This window comes from Bos taurus, chromosome 11, assembly GCF_002263795.3.
Source record: "Bos taurus isolate L1 Dominette 01449 registration number 42190680 breed Hereford chromosome 11, ARS-UCD2.0, whole genome shotgun sequence".
In the NCBI taxonomy this organism is placed as follows: Eukaryota; Metazoa; Chordata; class Mammalia; order Artiodactyla; family Bovidae; genus Bos; species Bos taurus.
The window spans coordinates 11,801,376-11,822,286 of record NC_037338.1 but is presented as its reverse complement, the minus strand read 5'-3'; the positions used below and the strand labels follow the sequence as shown (position 1 = coordinate 11,822,286).

The 20,911-nt window shown below is 38.3% G+C and overlaps 2 protein-coding genes across 6 annotated transcripts in view; one reads left to right on the top strand and one right to left on the bottom strand.

Moving 5' to 3' along the window:
• EXOC6B (exocyst complex component 6B) overlaps positions 1–20,911 on the bottom strand; it is a 721,824-nt gene that overhangs the window by 525,313 nt on the left and 175,600 nt on the right. The window lies entirely within an intron of this gene.
• LOC107132908 (ferritin light chain-like) lies at positions 9,272–9,661 on the top strand. Its single transcript, XM_059891718.1, has one exon. The coding sequence runs from the start codon at positions 9,272–9,274 to the stop codon at positions 9,659–9,661; it is 390 nt and encodes a 129-aa protein (XP_059747701.1).

The following is a 20,911-nucleotide window of genomic DNA, read 5'->3' as shown; positions in this document are numbered from 1 at the left end:
TTGCAGTTAATCTTTAATGTATATAAATCTTCTTGATCTACCTTTACTTAACTTTGCATATCTATTCTTTCTTTCTTTTCTTTCCTTTCCTCTCAACATATTTGTTAGTTTTCTTTTCATTGCTTTATTCCCCAATTGGCACCTTGCTTTAGTTTTGTTTTCCAGTTTGTGCTTTAGTTAGTTTTGTTCTGGTAGATAAAATTTTTGGTTTCCTTTCTTTGCTGGATCAATCTATTGCACTTTATTTTTTTTGGACTGTTTTGATTTTGCTTGTGGGTGTATATGTATATTTGTATATTCAGTTACATTTTTTATTGTTGTTATAAACTTCTGCCTCTACATTGGGCTTCTGTAGTTCTGTGGAGTTTTCTTTTTTATTTCCTATTTTCTTTCTTCTTCCATTTTTTTCTTTTCTCTTTTATATTAGTTTTAAGTTTTAATTTTTTTAAACCTATTATATTTTTTCCACAGGTATTCCTTTGCCTTTCCTACTGTTCTTTTCCCCTTGCAGTTAATCTTTAATGTATATAAATCTTCTTCATCTACCTCTATTTAACTCTGCATATCTTTTCTTTCTTTCCTTTTCTCTCAACATATTTGACAGTTATTTTTTCACTGCTTTATTCCCCACTTGGCACCTTGCTTTAAGTTTTGTTTACCAGTTTGTCCTTTAGATAATTTTGTTCTTAACTGGTAAATATAATTTTTTATTTCCTTTGTTCACCAGGTCAATCTACTGTACTTTATTATTGGTGGACTGTTTTGACTTTGCTCATGGGTGTATATGTATATATGTATATTCCATTATTTTAATTATTATTTGCTTGATTTTGTAACTGCTATTTGTTTGGGGTTTATCTTTGGTTTCTCGTTTTTGGATGTTTGTTTTAATCTTACTTAATGACAGCCCACTTCAGTACTCTTGGCTGGCAAATCTCATGGACAGAGGAGCCTGGTGGGCTGCAATCCATGGGGTCGCTAGGAGTCAGACACGACTGAGCGACTTGACTTTCACTTTTCACTTTCATGCACTGGAGAAGGAAATGGCAACCCACTCCAGTGTTCTTGCCTGGAGAATCCCAGGGACAGGGGAGCCTGGTGGGCTGCCGTCTCTGGGGTCACACAGAGTCTGACACAACTGAAGCGAGTTAGCAGCAGTAGCAGCAGCAACAATGCCATAATAAAGCACTGTAGAATCTTTCTTCCTGACAAGAGATCAAGTCCTCAGCCTTTGGAGTGGGAACACTGACTCCAAGACCCTGGACTACCAAAGAATTAACCCTCAGTTCAGTTCAGTCACTCAGTAGTTTCCAACTCTTTGCAACCCCATGAAACACAGCACGCCAGGCCTCCCTGTCCATCACCAACTCCTGGAGTTTACCCAAATTCATGTCCATCGAGTCGGTGATGCCATCCAACCATCTCATCCTCTGTCGTCCCCTTTTCCTCCTCCCCCAATTCCTCCCAGCAGCAGGGTCTTTTCCAATGAGTCAACTCTTCGCATGAGGTGGAGAAAGTATTGGAGTTTCAGCTTCAGCATCAGTCCTTTCAATGAACACCTAGGACTGATCTCCTTTAGGATGGACTGGTTGGATCTCCTTGCAGTCCAAGGGACTCTCAAGAGTCTTCTCCAACACCACAGTTCAAAAGCATCAATTCTTCAGCAATCAGATTTCCTCACAGTCCAAGTCTCACATCCATACATGACCACTGGAAAAATCATAGCCTTGACTAGAAGGACCTTTGCTGGCAAAGTAATATCTCTGCTATTCAATATGCTATCTAGGTTGGTCATAGCTTTCCTTCCAAGGAGTAAGCGTCTTTTAATTTCATGGCTGCAATCATCATCTGCAGTGATTTTGGAGCCCTAAAAAATAAAGTATGACACTATTTCCACTGTTTCCCCATCTATTTCCCATGAAGTGATGGGACCAGATGCCATGATTTTAGTTTTCTGAATGTTGAGCTTTAAGCTAACTTTTTCACTCTCCTCTTTCACTTTCTTCAAGAGGCTTTTTAGTTCCTCTTCACTTTCTGCCATAAGGGTGGTGTCATCTGCATATCTGAGGTTATTGATATTTCTCCCAGCAATCTTGATTCCAGCTTATGCTTCTTCCAGTCCAGCGTTTCTCATGATGTACTCTGCATATAAGTTAAATAAGCAGGGTGACAATATACAGCCTTGATGTACTCCTTTTCCTATTTGGAACCAGTCTCTTGTTCCATGTCCAGTTCTAACTGTTGCTTCCTGACCTGCATATAGGTTTCTCAAGAGGCAGGTCAGGTGGTCTTTTTTTAAGCCCATCTCTTTCAGGATTTTCCACAGTTTATTGTGATCTACACAGTCAAAGGCTCTGGCATAGTCAATAAGCAGAAATAGATGTTTTTCTGGAACTCTCTTCCTTTTTCAATGATCCAGAGGATGTTGGCAATTTGATCTCTGGTTCCTCTGCCTTTTCTAAAACCAGCTTGAACATCTTGAAGTTCACAGTTCACGCATTGCTGAAGCCTGGCTTGGAGAATTTTGAGCGTGATTTTACTAGCATGTGAGATGAGTGCAATTGTGTGGTGGTTTGAGCAGTCTTTGGCATTGCCCTTCCTTGGGCTTGGAATGAAAACTGACCTTTTCCAGTCCTGTGGCCACTGCTGAGTTTTCCAAATGTGCTGGCATATTGAGTGCAGCACTTTCACAGCATCATCTTTCAGGATTTGAAATAGCTCTACTGGAATTCCATCACCTCCACTAGCTTTGTTTGCAGTGATGCTTTCTAAGGCCCACTTGACTTCACATTCCAGGATGTCTACCTCTAGGTGAGTGATCACACCATCGTGATTATCTGAGTCATGAAGATCTTTTTTGTACAGTTCTTCTGTGCATTCTTGCCACCTCTCCTTAATATCTTCTGCTTCTGTTAGGTCCATACAATTTCCGTCCTTTATTGTGCCCATCTTTGCAAGAAATGTCCCCTTGGGATCTCTAATTTCCTTGAAGAGATCTCTAGTCTTTCCCATTCTGTTGTTTTCCTCTATTTCTTTGCGTTGATTGCTGAGAAAGGCTTTCTTATCTCTCCTTGCTATTCTTTAGAACTCTACATTCAGATGCTTATATCTTTCCTTTTCACCTTTGCTATTCGCTTCTCTTCTTTTAACAGCTATTTGTAAGGCCTCCTCAGACAGCCATTTTGCTTTTTGCATTTCTTTCCCATGGGATGGCCTTGATCCCTGTCTCCTGTACAATGTCATGAACCTCCGTCCATAGTTCATCAGGCACTCTATCAGATCTATTCCCTTATATCTATTTCTCACTTCCACTGTATAATCATAAGGGATTTGATTTAGGTCATACCTGAATGGTCTAGTGGTTTTCCCTACTTTTTCAATTTAAGTCTGAATTTGGCAATAAGGAGTTCAAGATCTGAGTCACAGTCAGCTCCCAGTCTTGTTTTTGCTGACTGTATAGAGCTTCTCCATCTTTGGCTGCAAAGAATATAATCAATCTGGGTTCAATTCCTGGACTGAAAAGATCCCCTGGAAAAGGGAATAGGTACACAGTCCCGTATTCTGGCCTGGAGAATTCCAACGACTGTGTAGCTTATGGGGTCACAGAGTCAAACACAAACGAATTAACCCTGCTGCTAAGTCACTTCAGTCGTGTCCGACTCTGTGTGACCCCATAGACGGCAGCCCACCAGGCTCCCCCGTCCCTGGGATTCTCCAGGCAAGAACACTGGAGTGGGTTGCCATTTCCTTCTCCAATGCATGAAAGTGAAAAGTGAAAGTCAAGTCGCTCAGTCATATCCGACTCTTAGCGACCCCATGGACTGCAGCCTACCAGGCTCCTCTGTCCACAGGATTTTCCAGGCAAGAGTACTGGAGTGGGGTGTCATTGCCTTTTCCAGAATTAACCCTAGGGAGTATCAAATAGTTAGAACTCACAGGAAGGAAACCACATGAATACAAGACCTGGCATCACTCAACCACAAGTACCACCCTGTGCAGGACACATCATCTAAACAACAAACAAAACAAACAAACAAAAAAAAAACCCAATCATCAGCAGACAGGATTACCACCTCACTCAGAGGTGCCCATCAGAGGAAAAGGAAACAAACAAACAAACAAACAAAAACTCCACACAAATCTCACCATATAGGAAGCTTACACAAATCACTGGACCAACCATAGGAGGGCAGAAACCAAAAGGAAGAAAGAATTCAACCTTGAAATCTGGGAAAAGGACACCTCAAACCCAGTAAGTTAAAAAATAATAATAATAATGAAAAGGCAGAGAAATACTACACAAATAAAGGAACAAACTAGAAACACAGAAGTCCAAATAAATGAAGAGGAAATAGGTAAACTACCTGAAAAAGAATTCAGAATAATGATAGTAAAGATGATCAAAAACCTTGAAAACAAAATAGAAAAAATTCAAGAATCAATTAACAAAAACCTAGAAAAATTAAAGAATAAGCATACAGAGACAAACAACACAATTACTGAAATTAAAAATACTCCAGAAGGAATCAATAGCAGAATATCTAAAGCAGAAAAACAAACCAGTGAACTGGAAGATAAAATGGTGAAAATAATTTCTGAAGACCAGAATAAAGTAAAAGGAATGAAAAGAACTGAGGACAGTCTCAGAGACCTCTGGGACTATATCAAACCCACCAACTTTCAAATTATAGGGGTCCCAGAAGAAAAAGAGAAAAAAAAGAAAGGGCATGAGAAAAGTTTTGATGAGATTATAGTTGAAAATTTCTCCAACATAGAAAAGGAAATAGTCAATCAAGTCCAAGATGCACAAAGAGTCCCATACAGGATAAACACGCCAAGACACATACTAATCAAACTAACAAAGACTAAACACAAAGAAAGAATATTAAAAGCAGCAAGGGAGAAGCAGCAAGAAACATACAACAGAAACCCCATACACTTAACAGCTGATCTTTCAGCAGAAACTCTGCAGGCCAGAAGGGAAGAGCAGGATATATTTAAAGTACTGAAAGGGAAAAGTCTACAACCAAGATTACTGTACCCAGCAAGGATCTCATTCAAAATTGGTGTATAAATAAAAAGCTTTTCAGACAAGCAAAAGTTAAGAGAATTCAGTACCACCAAACCAGCTTTACAACAAATGTTAAAGGGACTTATACAGTCAAGACATACAAGAGAAGAAAAAGATCTGCAAAATCAATCTCACACAATTAAGAAAATGGCAATAGGAACATATATATCAATAATTACGGAAATGGATTAAATGCTCCAGCCAAAAGACACAGACTGGCTGAATGGATACAAAAACAAGACCCATAAATATGCTGTCCATAAGAAACTCACCTCAGACCTAAACACACATATAGACTGAAAGTGAGAAGATAGAAACATATATTCCATGCAAACAGGAAACATAAGAAAGCTGGAGTAGCAATCCTCATATCAGACAAAATAGACCTTAACATAAAGAAGATTACAAGAGAAAAGGAAGGATACTACATAATGATCAAGGGATCGGCCCAAGAGAAAGACAACAATTGTAAATATCTATGCACCCAACACAGGAGCACCTCAATACATAAGACAAACACTAACAGATATAAAATGAGAAACTGACAGTAACACAATAATAGTAGACTTTAACACCCCACTCACACTAACGGACAGATCATGAAAACAGAAAACTAATATGGAAACACAAGTCTTAAATGATACATTAGATGAGATGGATCTCATTGATATCTTCAGGACATTCCATCCAAATGCAGAAGAATACACCTTCTTCTAAAGTGTACATGGAACATTCTCTAGGATAGACCACATCTTGGTCACAAATCAAACGTCAGTAAATTTAAGAAAACTGAAATCATATCAAACATCTTCTCTGAAAACAACACTGAGACTCAATATCAATTACAAGAAAAAAACCATAAGAAACACAAACACATGGAGATTAAACAACACGCTTCTAAATAATCAACAGGTTACTGAAGAAATCAAAAGCGAAGTCAAAAAATTTCTAGAAACAAATGACAATGAAAACATGACAACTCAAAACCTAAGGGATGCAGCAAAAGCTGTTCTAAGAGGGAAGTTTATAGCAATACAATCCTACCTCAAGAAACAAGAAAAACATCGAAAGGACAACCTTTTAGTACACCTAAAATACCTGGAAAAAGAAGAACCAAAAAAAAAAATTCCAAAATTAGTAGAAGGAAAGAAATCATAAATATCTGAGCAGAAAGAAATGAAAAAGAAATGAAAGAAACAATGGTAAAGATTAATAAAAACTAAAAGCTGGTTCTTCGAGAAGATAAACAAAATTGACAAGCCTTAAGCCAGACTCATCAAGAAAAAAAGAGAAGAATCGAGTCAACAAAAATTAGAAATGAGAAATAGAGGTTGCAACAGACAATGTAGAAATACAAAGGTTATTAGAGAATATTATGAATAACTATATGGCAATAAAATGGATAACCTAGAAGAAATGGACAGATTCTTAGAAAAGTTCAATTGTCCAAGACTGAACCAGGAAGAAATAGGAATTATAAACAACCCAATTATAAGCACTGAAATTGGAGCTGTGATCAAAAATCTCCCAAAAACCAAAAGCCCAGGACCAGATGGCTTCAAAGGAGAATTCTATCTAACATTTAAAGAAGAGCTAATGCCTATCCTTTAAAAACCCTTTCAGAAAATTGCAGAGGAAGGAACACTTCCAAACTCATTCTATGAGGCCACCATCATCCTGATACCAAAACCAAAGACAACACACACACAAAAAGAAAACTACAGGCCAATATCACTGATGAACATAGATGCAAAAATCCTCAACAAAATTTCAGCAAACAGAATTCAGCAACACATCAAAAAGCTCATACACCATGATCAAATTGGGTTTATTTGAGGAATGCAAGGATTCTTCTATATACAGAAATCAGTGTGATACACACCATATTAACAAACTGAAACATAAAAACCATACGATAATCTTAATAGATGCAGAAAAAGCCTTGAACAAAATTCAACACCCATTTATGATTAAAACTCTTCAAAAAATGGGCATAGAAGGAACCAACCTCAACATAGTAAAGACCATATATGATAAGCCTACAGCAAACATTATTCTCAATGGTGAAAAACTGAAAGCATTCCCCCTAAGATCAGGGAACAAGACAAGGGTGTCCACTTTCACCGCTATTATTCAACATAGTTCTGGAAGTCCTAGCTACAGCAATCAGAGAAGAAAAGCAAATAAAAGGAATCCAGATCAGAAAAGAAGTAAAGCTCTCACTGTTTGCAGATGACAGGACACTGTACATGAAAGTCAAAGTGACGTTGCTCAGTTGTGTCTGACTCTTTGCAACCCCATGGACTGTAGCCTACCAGGCTCCTCTGTCCATGGGATTTTCCAGGCAACAGTACTGGAGTGGATTGCCATTTCTTTCTCCGGGGGATCTTCCCAACCCAGGGATTGAACCCCGGTCTCCCACATTGTAAACAGACACTTTACCGTCTGACCCACCAGGGAAGTCCTATGGGTACCTTATCTTTGACAAAGGAGACAAGAATACACAATGGGGCAAAGACAGCCTCTTCAATAGATGGTGCTGGGAAAACTGGACAGCTACATGTAAAAGAATGCAATTAGAACACTTCCTAACACCATACACAAAGATAAACTCAAGACAGTGTACATAGAAAACCCTAAAGACAGTATCAGAAAATTACTAGAGCTAATCAGTGAATTTACCAAAGTTGCAGGATACAAAATCAATACACAGAAATCACTTGCATTTCTATATACTAACAATGAAAAATCAGAAAGAGAAAGGAATCAATCCCATTCACCACTGCAACAGAAAGAATTAAATATCTAGGAATAAAATACCTAAGAAGACAAAAGAATTGTATACAGAAAATTATATAAGACACTAATGAAAGAAAGCAAAGATGATATAAACAGATGGAGAGACATTCCATGTTCCTGAGTAGGAAGACTCAATATTGTGAAAATGACTATACTACCAAACACATTCTACAGATTCAATGCGATCCCTATCAAATTACCAATGGCATTTTTCACAGAACTAGAACAAAAAATTTCATAATTCATATGGAAACACAAAAGACCCCGAATAGCCAAAGCAGTCTTGAGAAAGAAGAACAGAGCTGCAGGAATCAACCTTCCTGACTTCAGCTATACTACAAAGCTGCAGTCATCGCGACAGTATGGTACTGACACAAAAACAGAAATACAGACCAGTGCAACAAGATAGAAAGCCCAGAAATGAACCCAAGCACCTATGGGTACCTTATCTTTGACAAAGGAGGCAAGAATATACAATGGGGCAAAGATAGCCTGTTCAATAAATGGTGCTGGGAAAACTGGATAGCTACATGTAAAAGAATGAAATTAGAACACTTCCTAACACCATACACAAAGATAAACTCAAAATGGATTAAAGACCTAAATGTAAGACCAGATTATTATAAAACTCTTAGAGGATAACATAGGCAGAACACTCGACATAAAGCAAAGCAAGATCCTCTATGACCCACCTCCTATAGTAAGGGAAATAGAAACAAAAGTAAACAAATGGGAACTGATTAACTCAAAAGCTTTTGCACAGCAAAGGAAACTATGAGCAAGGTGAAAAGACAGCCTTCAGAATGGGAGAAAATAATAGCAAATGAAACAATGGACAAAGGATTAATTTCCAAAATACACAAGCAGCTCATACAACTCAATACCAGAAAAAAACCAATCAAAAAGTGGGGAAAAGACCTAAACAGACACTTCTCCAAGGAAGACATACAGATGGCTCAAAAACACATGAAAAGATGCTCAACATCACTCATTATTAGAGAAATACAAGTCAAAACCACCATGAGATATCACCTCACACTGGTCAGAATGGCCATCATCAAAAAGTCTACAAAAAATAAATGCTGGAGAGGGTGTGGAGAAAAGTGAATGCTCTTGCTCTGTTGGTGGGAATGTAAATTGATACAGCCACTATGGAAGACGGTATAGAGATTTCTTTAAAAACTAGGAATAAAACCACCATATGACCAATGCCACTCCTAGGCATATACTCTGAAGAAACCAAAATTGAAAAAGACACATGTATCCCATAGTTCACTGCAGCAGTATTTACAATAGCTAGAACATGGAAGCAACCTAGGTGTCCATCGACAGATGAATGGATAAAGAAGTTGTGGTACATATATATAATAGAGTATTACATTACATTACAATGTTTATACAATGTGTGGATCACTTTTTTCGCACCTGGCCAAGGAGAAGCGCGAGGGCATGGAGTCTCTCTTGAAAATGCAAAACCAGCGTGCCGGCCGTGTCCTCTTCCTGGACATGCAGAAGCCATCTCAAGATGAGTGGGGTAAAACCCAGGACACTATGGAAGCCGCCCTTCTCGTAGAGAAGAACCTGGATCAGGCCCTTTTGGATCTACATGACCTGGGTTCTGCCCACACGGACCCCCACATCTGTGACTTCCTGGAGAACCACTTCCTACATGAGGAAGTGAAACTCATCAAGAAAATGGGTGACCACCTGACCAACCCTCACAGGCTGGCTGGTCTCCAGGCTGGGTTGGGCGAGTATCTCTTCAAAAGGCTCACCCTCAAGCACGACTAGGAGCTTCTGGAAACCAGTGGCCTTTGAGGAGCCCACCTAACATCAGGGCTGCCTGAAGCCCCTCTCTGCAGCCACTAGGCAAGTTTTTAACACCCTGGAGCCCTCTCTAAAGCCTTGGACCAAATGGAAACAATAAAGGTTTTTGCAGCAAAAAAAAAAAAAAAAAAAGTTCCAACCACTAAAGGTAGTCAAAAAATCTTCATAACACTCAATGAAAATGTGGGAGGTTCACTGTGAAGTTTCTCTTACCCAAAATGTAACTGCAGTCTAAGCTAACAAAGATCATTTATTTTTTTCTCAAATAAGAGGGAAAAACAAAGTAAAAAAAAAAAAAAAAAAGATTCTGATTTATAAAGGGGGTGCTGCTGCTGCTAAGTCGCTTCAGTCGTGTCCGACTCTGTGTGACCCCAGAGATGGCAGCCCACCAGGCTCCCCTCTCCCTGGGATTCTCCAGGCAAGAACACTGGAGGGGGTTGCCATTTCCTTCTCCAATAAAGGGGTAAATACCATTTTTATCTATTTGTTTTTATATGCTTCAGAGCTCAAAAATATGAGGAATTAATACCACAATAATACTACAATTAATACTACAATACTACAGTGCACGTAGGAGCCGCACCGGATAAGCTGCTTAATAAACATTTTTTTAAAATACACAGGCTCAGTTCTATTTTCTGGATTCACATCTGTAAGAATTGTATGCTGTTAATGGTGTCTGCTTCAGATTCACTCATGCACACATGGATGGAGTGTAATAACACTTTACAAGTCAAGTTATATATAATTTTTTTTTGTTATAATATTTTATTGCAACTTACTTTCATTTCTCCTTTATACTAGAGTTAGGGTACTATGTTAGTTTCTGAATCATGTACACAGGTAGATTATATTATCTATTTATTTTACTAAGAACTGTAAACAGGGGCATTAAATATTTCTTAGAAAAAGGCAGCATTGGGTCTGACAGAGCTGAACTGGTACATTAAACTGTATCACCTCTCCCCTGAAATTTTGCAGTCTCTCCCTTCTCATTTAACCTGGCCATCACAATGTTAACCAGCAAGCCTACCTAAAACACAAACCTAATCATGCTCCCTGATGTTTATAAATTATTGGGCTAAAGGAAGAAGCCCAAATTCCTCAAAATGGCATTCAAGATCCTATAGCATATGATACTATTATTTGTCACACAATATTTCTTTCTCCGAACTTTCTTTTCCTTCATACTAAAAGCTTTCTTCATTATAAAAACAAAACAAAACCTGGAATAACTCTCTTCTAGGAAATGGCAACCCACTCCAGTATTCTTGCCTGGAGAATCCCATGGACAAAGGAGCCTGGTGGGCTACAGTCCATGGGGTCGCAAAGAGTCGGACACAACTGAGCAACTAACACACACACAGACACACATTCTTAATCTGTTTTGCTAGTTACAGGTCCTTTCCTCATCCTCTCAGTTTTGGAGAGGTTCCTGAGCTTAGGCCTTAGATGTCTTCTTTATCAATGCTTACCCTTTTAGGTGATCCATCCAGTTCTATCTGAAAGTCACTCAGTCGTGTCTGACTCTTTGCAATCCCATGGACTATATAGTCCATGGAATTCTCCAGGCCAGAGTACTGGAGTGGGTAACCTTTCCCTTCTCCAGGGGATCTTCCCAAAAGATCCTGTAATCGAACAGGTCTCCCACATTGCAGGTGGATTCTTTACCAGTTGCGCCACAAGGGAAACCCTTCCAGTTCTATAATGAGTCTCAAAATTATATCACAACCTGAGGCCGCTCCCCTGAACCACAGACTCATAAATCCCATCACCCTACTAAACACTGTACTCACAAGTCTTACAGGCATCTCTGCCGTAGTATGTGTGCATGCGTGTGCTCAGCTGCATCTGACTCTGTGTGTCCCCTGGCACTGTAGCCCACCAGGCTCCTCTGTCCATGGGATTTCCCAGGTGAGAATACTAAAGTGGGTTGCCATTTCCTACTCTAAGGGATCTTCCTGACATAAGGATCAAACCCTTGTCTCTTGACTCCCTCTCCCAGTCCCTTCTCCTCCACCAAAACCTACTCCACCCACGTTCTTCTCCATTCAGTAAAGAGCAATTCTATTCTTTGAGCTATTCAAACCAAAAGTCTTAGAGTCATTCCTGGTATCTCTTTATTCTACAACCCTACTTAATCCACCCATTGGTTCCACACTGAAAATATACTAAATCCAGAGTGTAACCCTTTTCCAGCAGTACAGTCTTATCTAAACTATATCCTCTCATGCCTGCATTATTAAAATTGCCTCCTACCTGGTCTTCTTATTCTATTTCTACCCTCTTTGTCTGTATTCCACACAGCAGTAAGAGTGATGTATCCAAAGAGTCAAAAAAGTGATCAATTCTTTTCTAGTCAAAACCCTCCAAAGGCTTCCTTCTCACTCAAAAGTAAGTCTTTATACTAACTCAAGGCCTATATCAGCATTAATCTAGACTGGATACATAGAATTACTTGGGAAGCTTTTAAAATTTACCATCGCCCAGGCCCCATCCTCATTGATTCAGGTTCAATTGGTCTGGAGCATATTAGTATTAGCATTTATGGAATAAATGAATGTGACTGTCAGTGATATTCTCTGTCTTCCCCACACAAGGTTGCCCATATAACAGGGGTCCCCGACCCCTGGACTGCTCCTCATCACTCTTAGTACCACCTGCATCTCTCCTCCCACCAGCCCCACCCTCTAACTCGTCCCTGGAAAAATTGTCCCTGGAAAAATAATGAAACCCATCCCTGTTACCAAAAAGGTTGGGGATTGCTGCCAAGTTACACTGGCTAGCTAGAGTACCCCATTCGTCTGGTCATCATAGTTTAAGATTAAGCATATGACTCAAGCTGAGTCCTTTTCTGAGCTTTTACTGAAGTTAAGAGAAGTACTGACTGTCTAATATTATGTAAGCCTAGAGGTGCTCATGGCTATCCTTGCCACCTGGCAGAAAAAGTCTCCTTAAGTCATCACAAAGAAAAGTAGATATAATGAGCACATTAGATCCATCTGTAGATCCATTCCTAGAACTTTCAATTATGTATACCAGCAAGTTCCCCCTATTTTTTTTGGTGAAGGTAATTAGAGTTAGGTTTCTGTAACTGGAAAGAAAATAATTCTTATCACAAAGTTATAAGTATATATTTGGTTTTTAAGCCCCTTAAGATTATTCTTCATCCACCATCAACTCTCAATTAGACAGTAAAATTCATGAGCAGAAGACTGTATCTATTTCCTTCGTATCTACATTAATAATAGTACAGTGTGTGACACACAGCAGACATTCAGTAAGCATTTATTGACTGACCAAAGAGTTTTTTAAACATTTAAAAATTCCCTTCAATTATTAGTGGGCTTCCCTGGTGACTCAGCTGGTAAAGAATCCACATGCAATGCAGGAGATCTGGGTTCAATCCCTGGGTTGGGAAGACTCCCTGGAGAAGGGAAAGGCTACCCACTCCAGTATTCTGGCCTGGAGAATTCCACAGACTGTATAGTCCATGGGGTCACAATGAGTCGAACACAACTGAGGGACTTTCCTTTCTTCACTTCGATTATTAGTAATACTGAAGAAAGACTTTTATACTGGTGGAAAGGTTAGATTATATGACTTAAATGATATCCTTTACCATTTTGATTTTACAAAACTATGATTTCTTCATTTCAGTGAGTTTCACTAGGAAGTTTCAGTTATCCCAATTCCCTGTTTCCCTAGTTTGGTCCTTTGTACCTCTATCAAACAAGCATATTTCCAATCTCCCTTCAACGACATCACCTTTCTTCTGAGATTTTTCTCAGATCTTGCTCTATGATTAGGAAAGTCCTGTCTTTTATAGACTATCAAGTTCTCTACCTTTAATAATCTTTCAAATCCAAAGTTCCACGTCTCATACAAAGCATTTCATTAATAGTCTTGGAACCAGTGTTAGCTCAACTTTCAATGTTCTTCACTTACTTTTCATACTCTTGTACACACGAAGATGCATTTCTGCAGATGTCCATTTATTTCGATCATTTATATCTACCCAGTAGTAATGATATATGTACCTTTAAAAAGATTGTGCATCTGACTGGAAACCGATGTTAAACAAACAATGTTTATCTGGTTTAGCATACAAAGGCCTACAGAGCAGACAGTGTCCATTTGACTATCTAAATTGCCTGCTGCTAAGTTGCTTCAGTCATGTCCGACTCTGTGCGACCCCATAGACAGCAGCCCACCAGGCTCCTCTGTCCCTGAGATTCTCCAGGCAAGAACACTGGAGTGGGTTGCCATTTCCTTCTCCAATGCATGAAAGTGAAAAGTGAAAGTGAAGTTGCTCAATTGTGCCCGACTCTTAGTGACCCCATTGACTGCAGCCTACCAGGCTTCTCCGTCTATGGGATTTTCCAGGCAAGAGTACTGGAGTGGGGTGCCATTGCCTTCTCCGTCTAAATTGCCTAATACACAACAATAAATGTGCTTAATAATGATGCTGGAATGCTCCTTAAATATATTTCTTTCATATCTTTAGGTTAAGAGCCAACTTCATTATGTAGCCCATCTACAAAATAAGATTGACCTGTTTCTTCATATGCCACTCAAAACAGGCAAAACTAAAATATCTTGCTCTGTGATGATTTATACAAGTATGTACATAGCATAGTCCAATCCCAAAGTCTGTTACTGATAAATGATATATGATCAGGGCATATCACTAAGTTATTTGAACTTTGCATTGACTTTCATATCTGGAATTCTGTGATGCAAAATTTCTATAGCTGATTAAAAAATAAAAATTAAATAAAATGCTGAAAATGATCGCTTCCCAGTTTAAAGACAGCATTTAAACATTCCACTAATGGCACCCCACTCCAGTACTCTTGCCTGGAGAATCCCATGGACAGGGGAACCTGGTGGGCTGCAGTCCATGACGTCGCTGGGAGTCGGACACGACTGAGTGACTTGACTTTTCACTTTTCACTTTCATGCATTGGAGAAGGAAATGGCAACCCACTCCAGTGTTCTTGCCTGGAGAATCCCAGGGACAGGAGAGCCTGGTGGGCTGCCGTCTATGGAGTCGCACAGAGTCGGACACGACTGAAGCGACTCAGCAGCAGCAGCAGCAGTCTAAACAGAATGCCTTAAAAAATCACCATTAAAAGCTGGGATTCTCTGTAAGTAACTGATGATACAAACTGAGTCAATTACTTAAATACTTATGTTGTGGAGTTTTTATAGCTTGTAAGCTCCCCTGAGGCAGTTTCAAGCAGCTAAATGTCTTCAACTCACATGTCAACCATCAGGATTAGAAAAAAACAATGTTCAAAACACAGATTTCTCCATGTATACTCTATCTTTGGCTCAATAGAGACACTTATGTAGTACTTTCTTCTATGTTCTACTAATATGTCCCTGATATCTGAATCAAGCTATAACTTCCTCTGCAGTAGAATTTAAACACACACACATACACACACACACACACACACACACACTGAATGGCTTTTTCTAAAGAATTCTCATTGAATGGCAGGTAGACTCTACACACAGCCCCTATGAAAGGGCTGACATGAATAAAAAAGCTCTGAACCAATATGTATGCATCTCACTCTAGTTAAAAAAGAAGTTGTTTTTCTATTTTTGAGGGAAGAAAATTAGTTTTGCTTATGATAAGCCATTCTTAGTCTTTAGAGAAGGACCTGGCCATTTTCTGTCTCTCAGCTCAACCTTTCAAATAATTTTTTTTTAAAGGTTCAAACAGTACAAAGCATCTGATTTAGTGAAAAGCACTTTAAATACCTCACCAAGTACTCCCCACTGGATCAAAATGTCATAGAAATGTTGTAAACACTATCAGTCATGTTCCAGAGAACAATTTATACAAACATTGTTATGCTCTTCTGTCTGGAAAAGTAATTTCTGAAGTGAAGAGTTCAAAACTTTTAGCCCTACATACTATGCAGTAAGGAAAAAAAAAAAAAAATACATCTTTTAAGTATCAGAAGCAGAGTACACAATAGGCTTTGTCTTGTTAAACAAAAGAACATGCTTTTCCTTTCAATCATTTCCAGCTGTATGATCTGGCCTTCATGGAATCAGAAATTAACAGCATATGGCATCTGGCTACCTGCACAGGCTGCATATAAAATCTCAAGACTTCAATAAGATTAACAAGTCTAGTGGTTGAGAGTGGAGGGGGAACCACCAAATGCTATTTCCAAAACAGAGGCAAAAGTTCTAACTAAAAGAAGGCAAGAAAAAGCATCCTTGTTTAATCAGATGTCAAATATATTCTTGATAAACAATCAGATCACAAGATCTTTTGCCTCCTAAACAGCTGAAGGAGATACTACCAATGACTGAAAAACTATTTTTGTTTTCAAACAAGGAAGGAATTATACACACACACAAAAAGACCCAAAACAAAGAAGTTCTGTGTTAACCCACATTATGACACATCAGAGTGATGCTCTGGAGTCAAATGAGCCAGAAACAAACAAACAACAACAACAACAAAAAACACACAAATGACTTACTGTTCTTCCCATAAGATCCACTAAGTTGTAGTTTCAGAATCTAAATCTTAGACTAAAATATCTTCAAGGGTCTTCTAAAATAAACCATTCCAAACAAAACATTAAATTTACCTTTCTTACTAGTATCACTGGACCAAAAACCTGCTAACTTTTGGAATATACTTCAGTGTTTCAGAATCCACACAGTCCTAATCTATAACCTAATTCTCAGTTATCAGAGACCAAACCCTAGACCTTCCTTTCTATAGTTCAACAAAATGGGGACAATGAGAGCACAACAGTAAAGAATAACTAACTACTTTCAAATTTATAAGAAATCGATCCTTACTGGAGATTGATCCTTTTCAGCTCCTCCCCAATTCTTTCTTTCACAGCTCTAGGCACTCAACGCCTTCAAGCCTACTCTTCACACTTTAAATCCTGCTGAATAGTTTTATCTGGACCCTCTCCAAAGCATTACACATTGAGCTTCAGTGGACCCAAAAGTCAAACAGTGGTATATTCCTTGACAGTTTATTTCATAACTCCTAGAGGAGAAAGAAAAAATAATTTATTAATAAATATTATGAGAAGTGAGCTTAAAGTAATTTCATCAATAAAGTTTAATTCAGGCCTCAAGCATTTGGATCTCATAAAAGAGTTCCTCAACAATGCCTTAAGTGAAGACAGAAGACGAAACTCAAATAAATTCAAAGCAGAATTAAAAGCTCATAAAGGCACACAATTTAGAACAGACAAAATTTAAAAATGGTCAATCTACAAGAGAGATAACTATTTAATATTTTTAAGGCATACACAGTCCGAGGACAATCAACTATTGGAATTTCTATATCAAAAGCTCTTTCACTGACTATGGGAATTGCTAGATTCCAGTAGGTCTATCTAGATTTTAAAACAAAAAAAAAGTAAAAGCTTAAAAGAATAACAAACCTATTTTCATCTCTTAGATTCTCCCTCTCTCCACACTTCTCAGCAGGACCCTGACAGTCTGATGACATCAGTGTGTTACATACCCTGAGGCACTAGGGCAAATGCAGGAATCCGTCTATCACAGCTGCTAATGTTTTATCCTCACTTGAAATTTCAGAAATGCAAATGCAATGTACCAACAGCTGTTCACACTTGCAATATTTTCTTGTAAAGCTGGTCATGAAATGTGACTTACTGAACATCTGTAATACGATTACCAATTTCTGTTTCAGTGCCTGTAAATGTGGCTGCCACTAGTGTGCAATCTGATTTCACTGCCCAGTAGTAAAATAGTGTGACTGGATTGGCACTGGTTCCCTGGAAGAGGCAGCAATAAGAAGTAGATAGGACTGTTACTAAGGAACAGAAACAGGCTAATAGCTGAAACATACACAATAGCAGTCTGTTTAAATTAGGAACAAAGATGTACTAACGTGCACGTGCACACATCAAATTAGTGTACAGTATAAATTTTCAAAAAGTGCACTTGATTAAAATTTGCTAGGACCGACTGTTTTATTGTCTACTAGGATTTCATAAGACACATACACACACACACACACACACACACAACCCCTCAAGATACAATTTCGCCATTCTAGAAATTAACAAACTAACTAGACAATTCTTAAAAATCATTCTTGGCTATCAATTACTTTAAGATTCCATTGAAAGATAAGATCACTCTCTCCAGAAATATCTGCAAAAACATAAACTTATTGCAGGTTAATGGGCCACAGGTTAAGAATTCCAATAGGCACATGAAAAGATGTTCAACATCACTAATTATTAGAGAAGTGCAAATCAAAACTACAATGAAACATAACCTCACATCAGTCAGAACGACCATCATTAAAAAGTCGACAAGTAACAAATGCTGGAGAGGGTGTAGAGAAAAGGGAGCCATCCTACACTGCTGATCAATGATAAAGAAGAAAGAAAGAAAAAAGAACAAAAGTAACGCCATTTGCAGCAATATAGATGCAGCCAGAGATTATCACACTAAGTGAACTAAGAAAGAGAAAGACAAATATATGCAGGACCTAAAATATGGCACATATGAATCTATTTACAAAATAGAAACAGACTTATGGACATAGAGAACAAAACTGAGGTTGCCAAGCTGGGTGGGGAGAGAAATGGACTCAGAGTTTGGGGTTGGTAGATGACTGGTAGATGCAAATTATTACATTTAGAATGGATAAACAACAAGTTTCCAATGTATAGCTCAGGGAATTATATTCAATATCCTGTGATAAACCATAATGGAAAAGAATATTACAAAACAATGTATATACGTGTATAACTGAGTTAATCTGCTGTACAGCAGAGATTGGCACAACACTGTAAATCAACTATAGTTCAATTAAAAACAAGAGAGAATTCCAGTTCTAAAAAAAAAGACATCTTAAGGTAAATAAGGGACATGTGGGTCCCTTAGATATAATCTGTTAATAAATATTACGGTTTTGGAGGTTTATGGTCAAGGAGAGAAGAAAGGAAGTTTAGAAGAAAATGAAATTTCTAACACTGTAAAATTCTAAAAAATTGGTAATGTCATGGGACTTCACTGATGGTATATAAGCTGTAAAATGAATTGGGAGAAAGTGACAGAAAAGATAGAGTGTATACTTATAACTGGAGAAAAAATTTCTGAAAAAGAGAAAAACAGGATCCATGATTATTAAATCTTTGAGCTGACAGAAATGGTGATAGAAGATTTCAAAAGAAACATGGAACATAGCTAGAGACATAACATGTCTCATAGCTTAGCTAGAGACAATGATTCTGGTAGTATTTAATACTAGCAGTGGTGACCAGCCTGTGGGAAGGCTACACAATGTAGAGATTAAGAGCACAAACTCTGAACAGGTGATCCTGGATTGGATTTGGGGACAATTTTTTTTATTTTATAAAATTTTAGAGAGATCTTATCTACCTGTTAGACTGGATGCTGCCTGATTCATGAATCACTGAATAAAGCCAATAAGATCTTTAAATTTTTTCAATTAAATAAGGTTTATAGATTGGATAAGTTGGAGAAGGCAATGGCACCCCACTCCAGTACTCTTGCTTGGAAAATCCCATGGACGGAGGAGCCTGGTGGGCTGCAATCCATAGGGTCACTAAGAGTCGGACACGACTGAGCAACTTCACTTGCACTTTTCACTTTCATGCATTGGAGAAGAAATGGCAACCCACTCCAGTGTTCTTGCCTGGAGAATCCCAGGGACAGGGGAGCCTGGTGGGCTGCCATCTATGGGGTCGCACAGAGTCGGACATGACTGAAGTGACTTAGCATAGCATAGATTGGATAATATGGATATGGGGACTTCTCAGGTGGCTCAGTAGTAAGGAATTCATCTGCCAAGCAGGAGATATGAGTTCGAACCCTGAGTCGGGAAGAACCCCTGGAGAAGGAAATGACAACCCACTCCAGTATTCTTGCTTGGCAAATCCCATAAACAGAGGAGCCTGGCGGGCTACAGTCCATGGGAAGCAAAAGAGAGACAACTTAGCAACTAAACAATAACAATACGAATATTAATTCCCTGACTTTGCAAATGTGAATATAAAAGATAATATATGAGAATATATAAAAGAACGCATTTTTTTAAGAGAACGTATTTTTTAACAGAATGCATTTTTTAAAGGGGGAATTATGTCTGTAACTGTTTGGAAAAAAAACTAATATTATGTCTAACTATATGTAGAGAGAGATGGGTAAAGCAAATATGGTAAAATGCTAACATTTAAGCAACCTGGATAAAGTGTATATAGACTTCTTTGTACAACTTCTGTAAATTTTCAGTCTGATATTATTTTTAAAAGTATTTAAAAATATGTGCTCTGAGCATGGCTGTCTAGGTTTAAATTCTGGCTCTGTCACTCTGTTACATTAGACAAGTAAGTTTTTTAACTTTGCCTCTGCTTCTGTTTCCTCATTTGTAAAATAGGGATACTATAACACTACCTGAAGTTGTTGTAAAGAATAAAATGACAATGAGATAATTCATGTAAAGCATCTATTAGAATAATATCCGACACATACAAAGCACTCAAATCTTACTCATTATTGCTATTATTACTCCTTTCCAAACATCATTCTTACTCCCGTCCCATTTCACCCCACCACTCTCTGCCTTAGACTAAGCTAATTACAGAAAAAAAGAGAAACAAACAGTGGGAAAAGTCATGATGTTTCATCTTTTAACTTCAAAGTTATTAATCCCTGTCTCCAGGTTGGTCATTCTTTAACTTATTCTCTGATGGCTGTCAAAGGGGATTTTATACATGTAATTCTTTATACATACAACTCTGTTGAGATCGTCCTTAAACTTTTCAATAATAGCTTTAAGAATAATACCCTATATCTTTGAAGTGATGTGGTCCAGCCGAGTCATGGCTATGAGATTCTGACGGGGGAAGAATTTGTTTCTTTGTTTTCAGTAAACCAATTTGACTGAGCTTAAAAAAAAAAAAAAAGGATAAGATTCTAACTTCTTAAACTTATTATAAAGCCCATCATCATTTAGTTAGAGCATACTTCCTTGTTCTCATCTCTACACTTCCACAAATATACCCTTCACTCAGGCCTCAATATAGTTCTATGAATAAAATCTTCAATCCCTATGCTAAGTCACTTCAGTTGTGTCCGACTCTTTGCAACCACATGGATTGTAGCCCACCTGGTTGGAATCCTCTGTCCATGGAACTCTCGTGTCCATGGAAT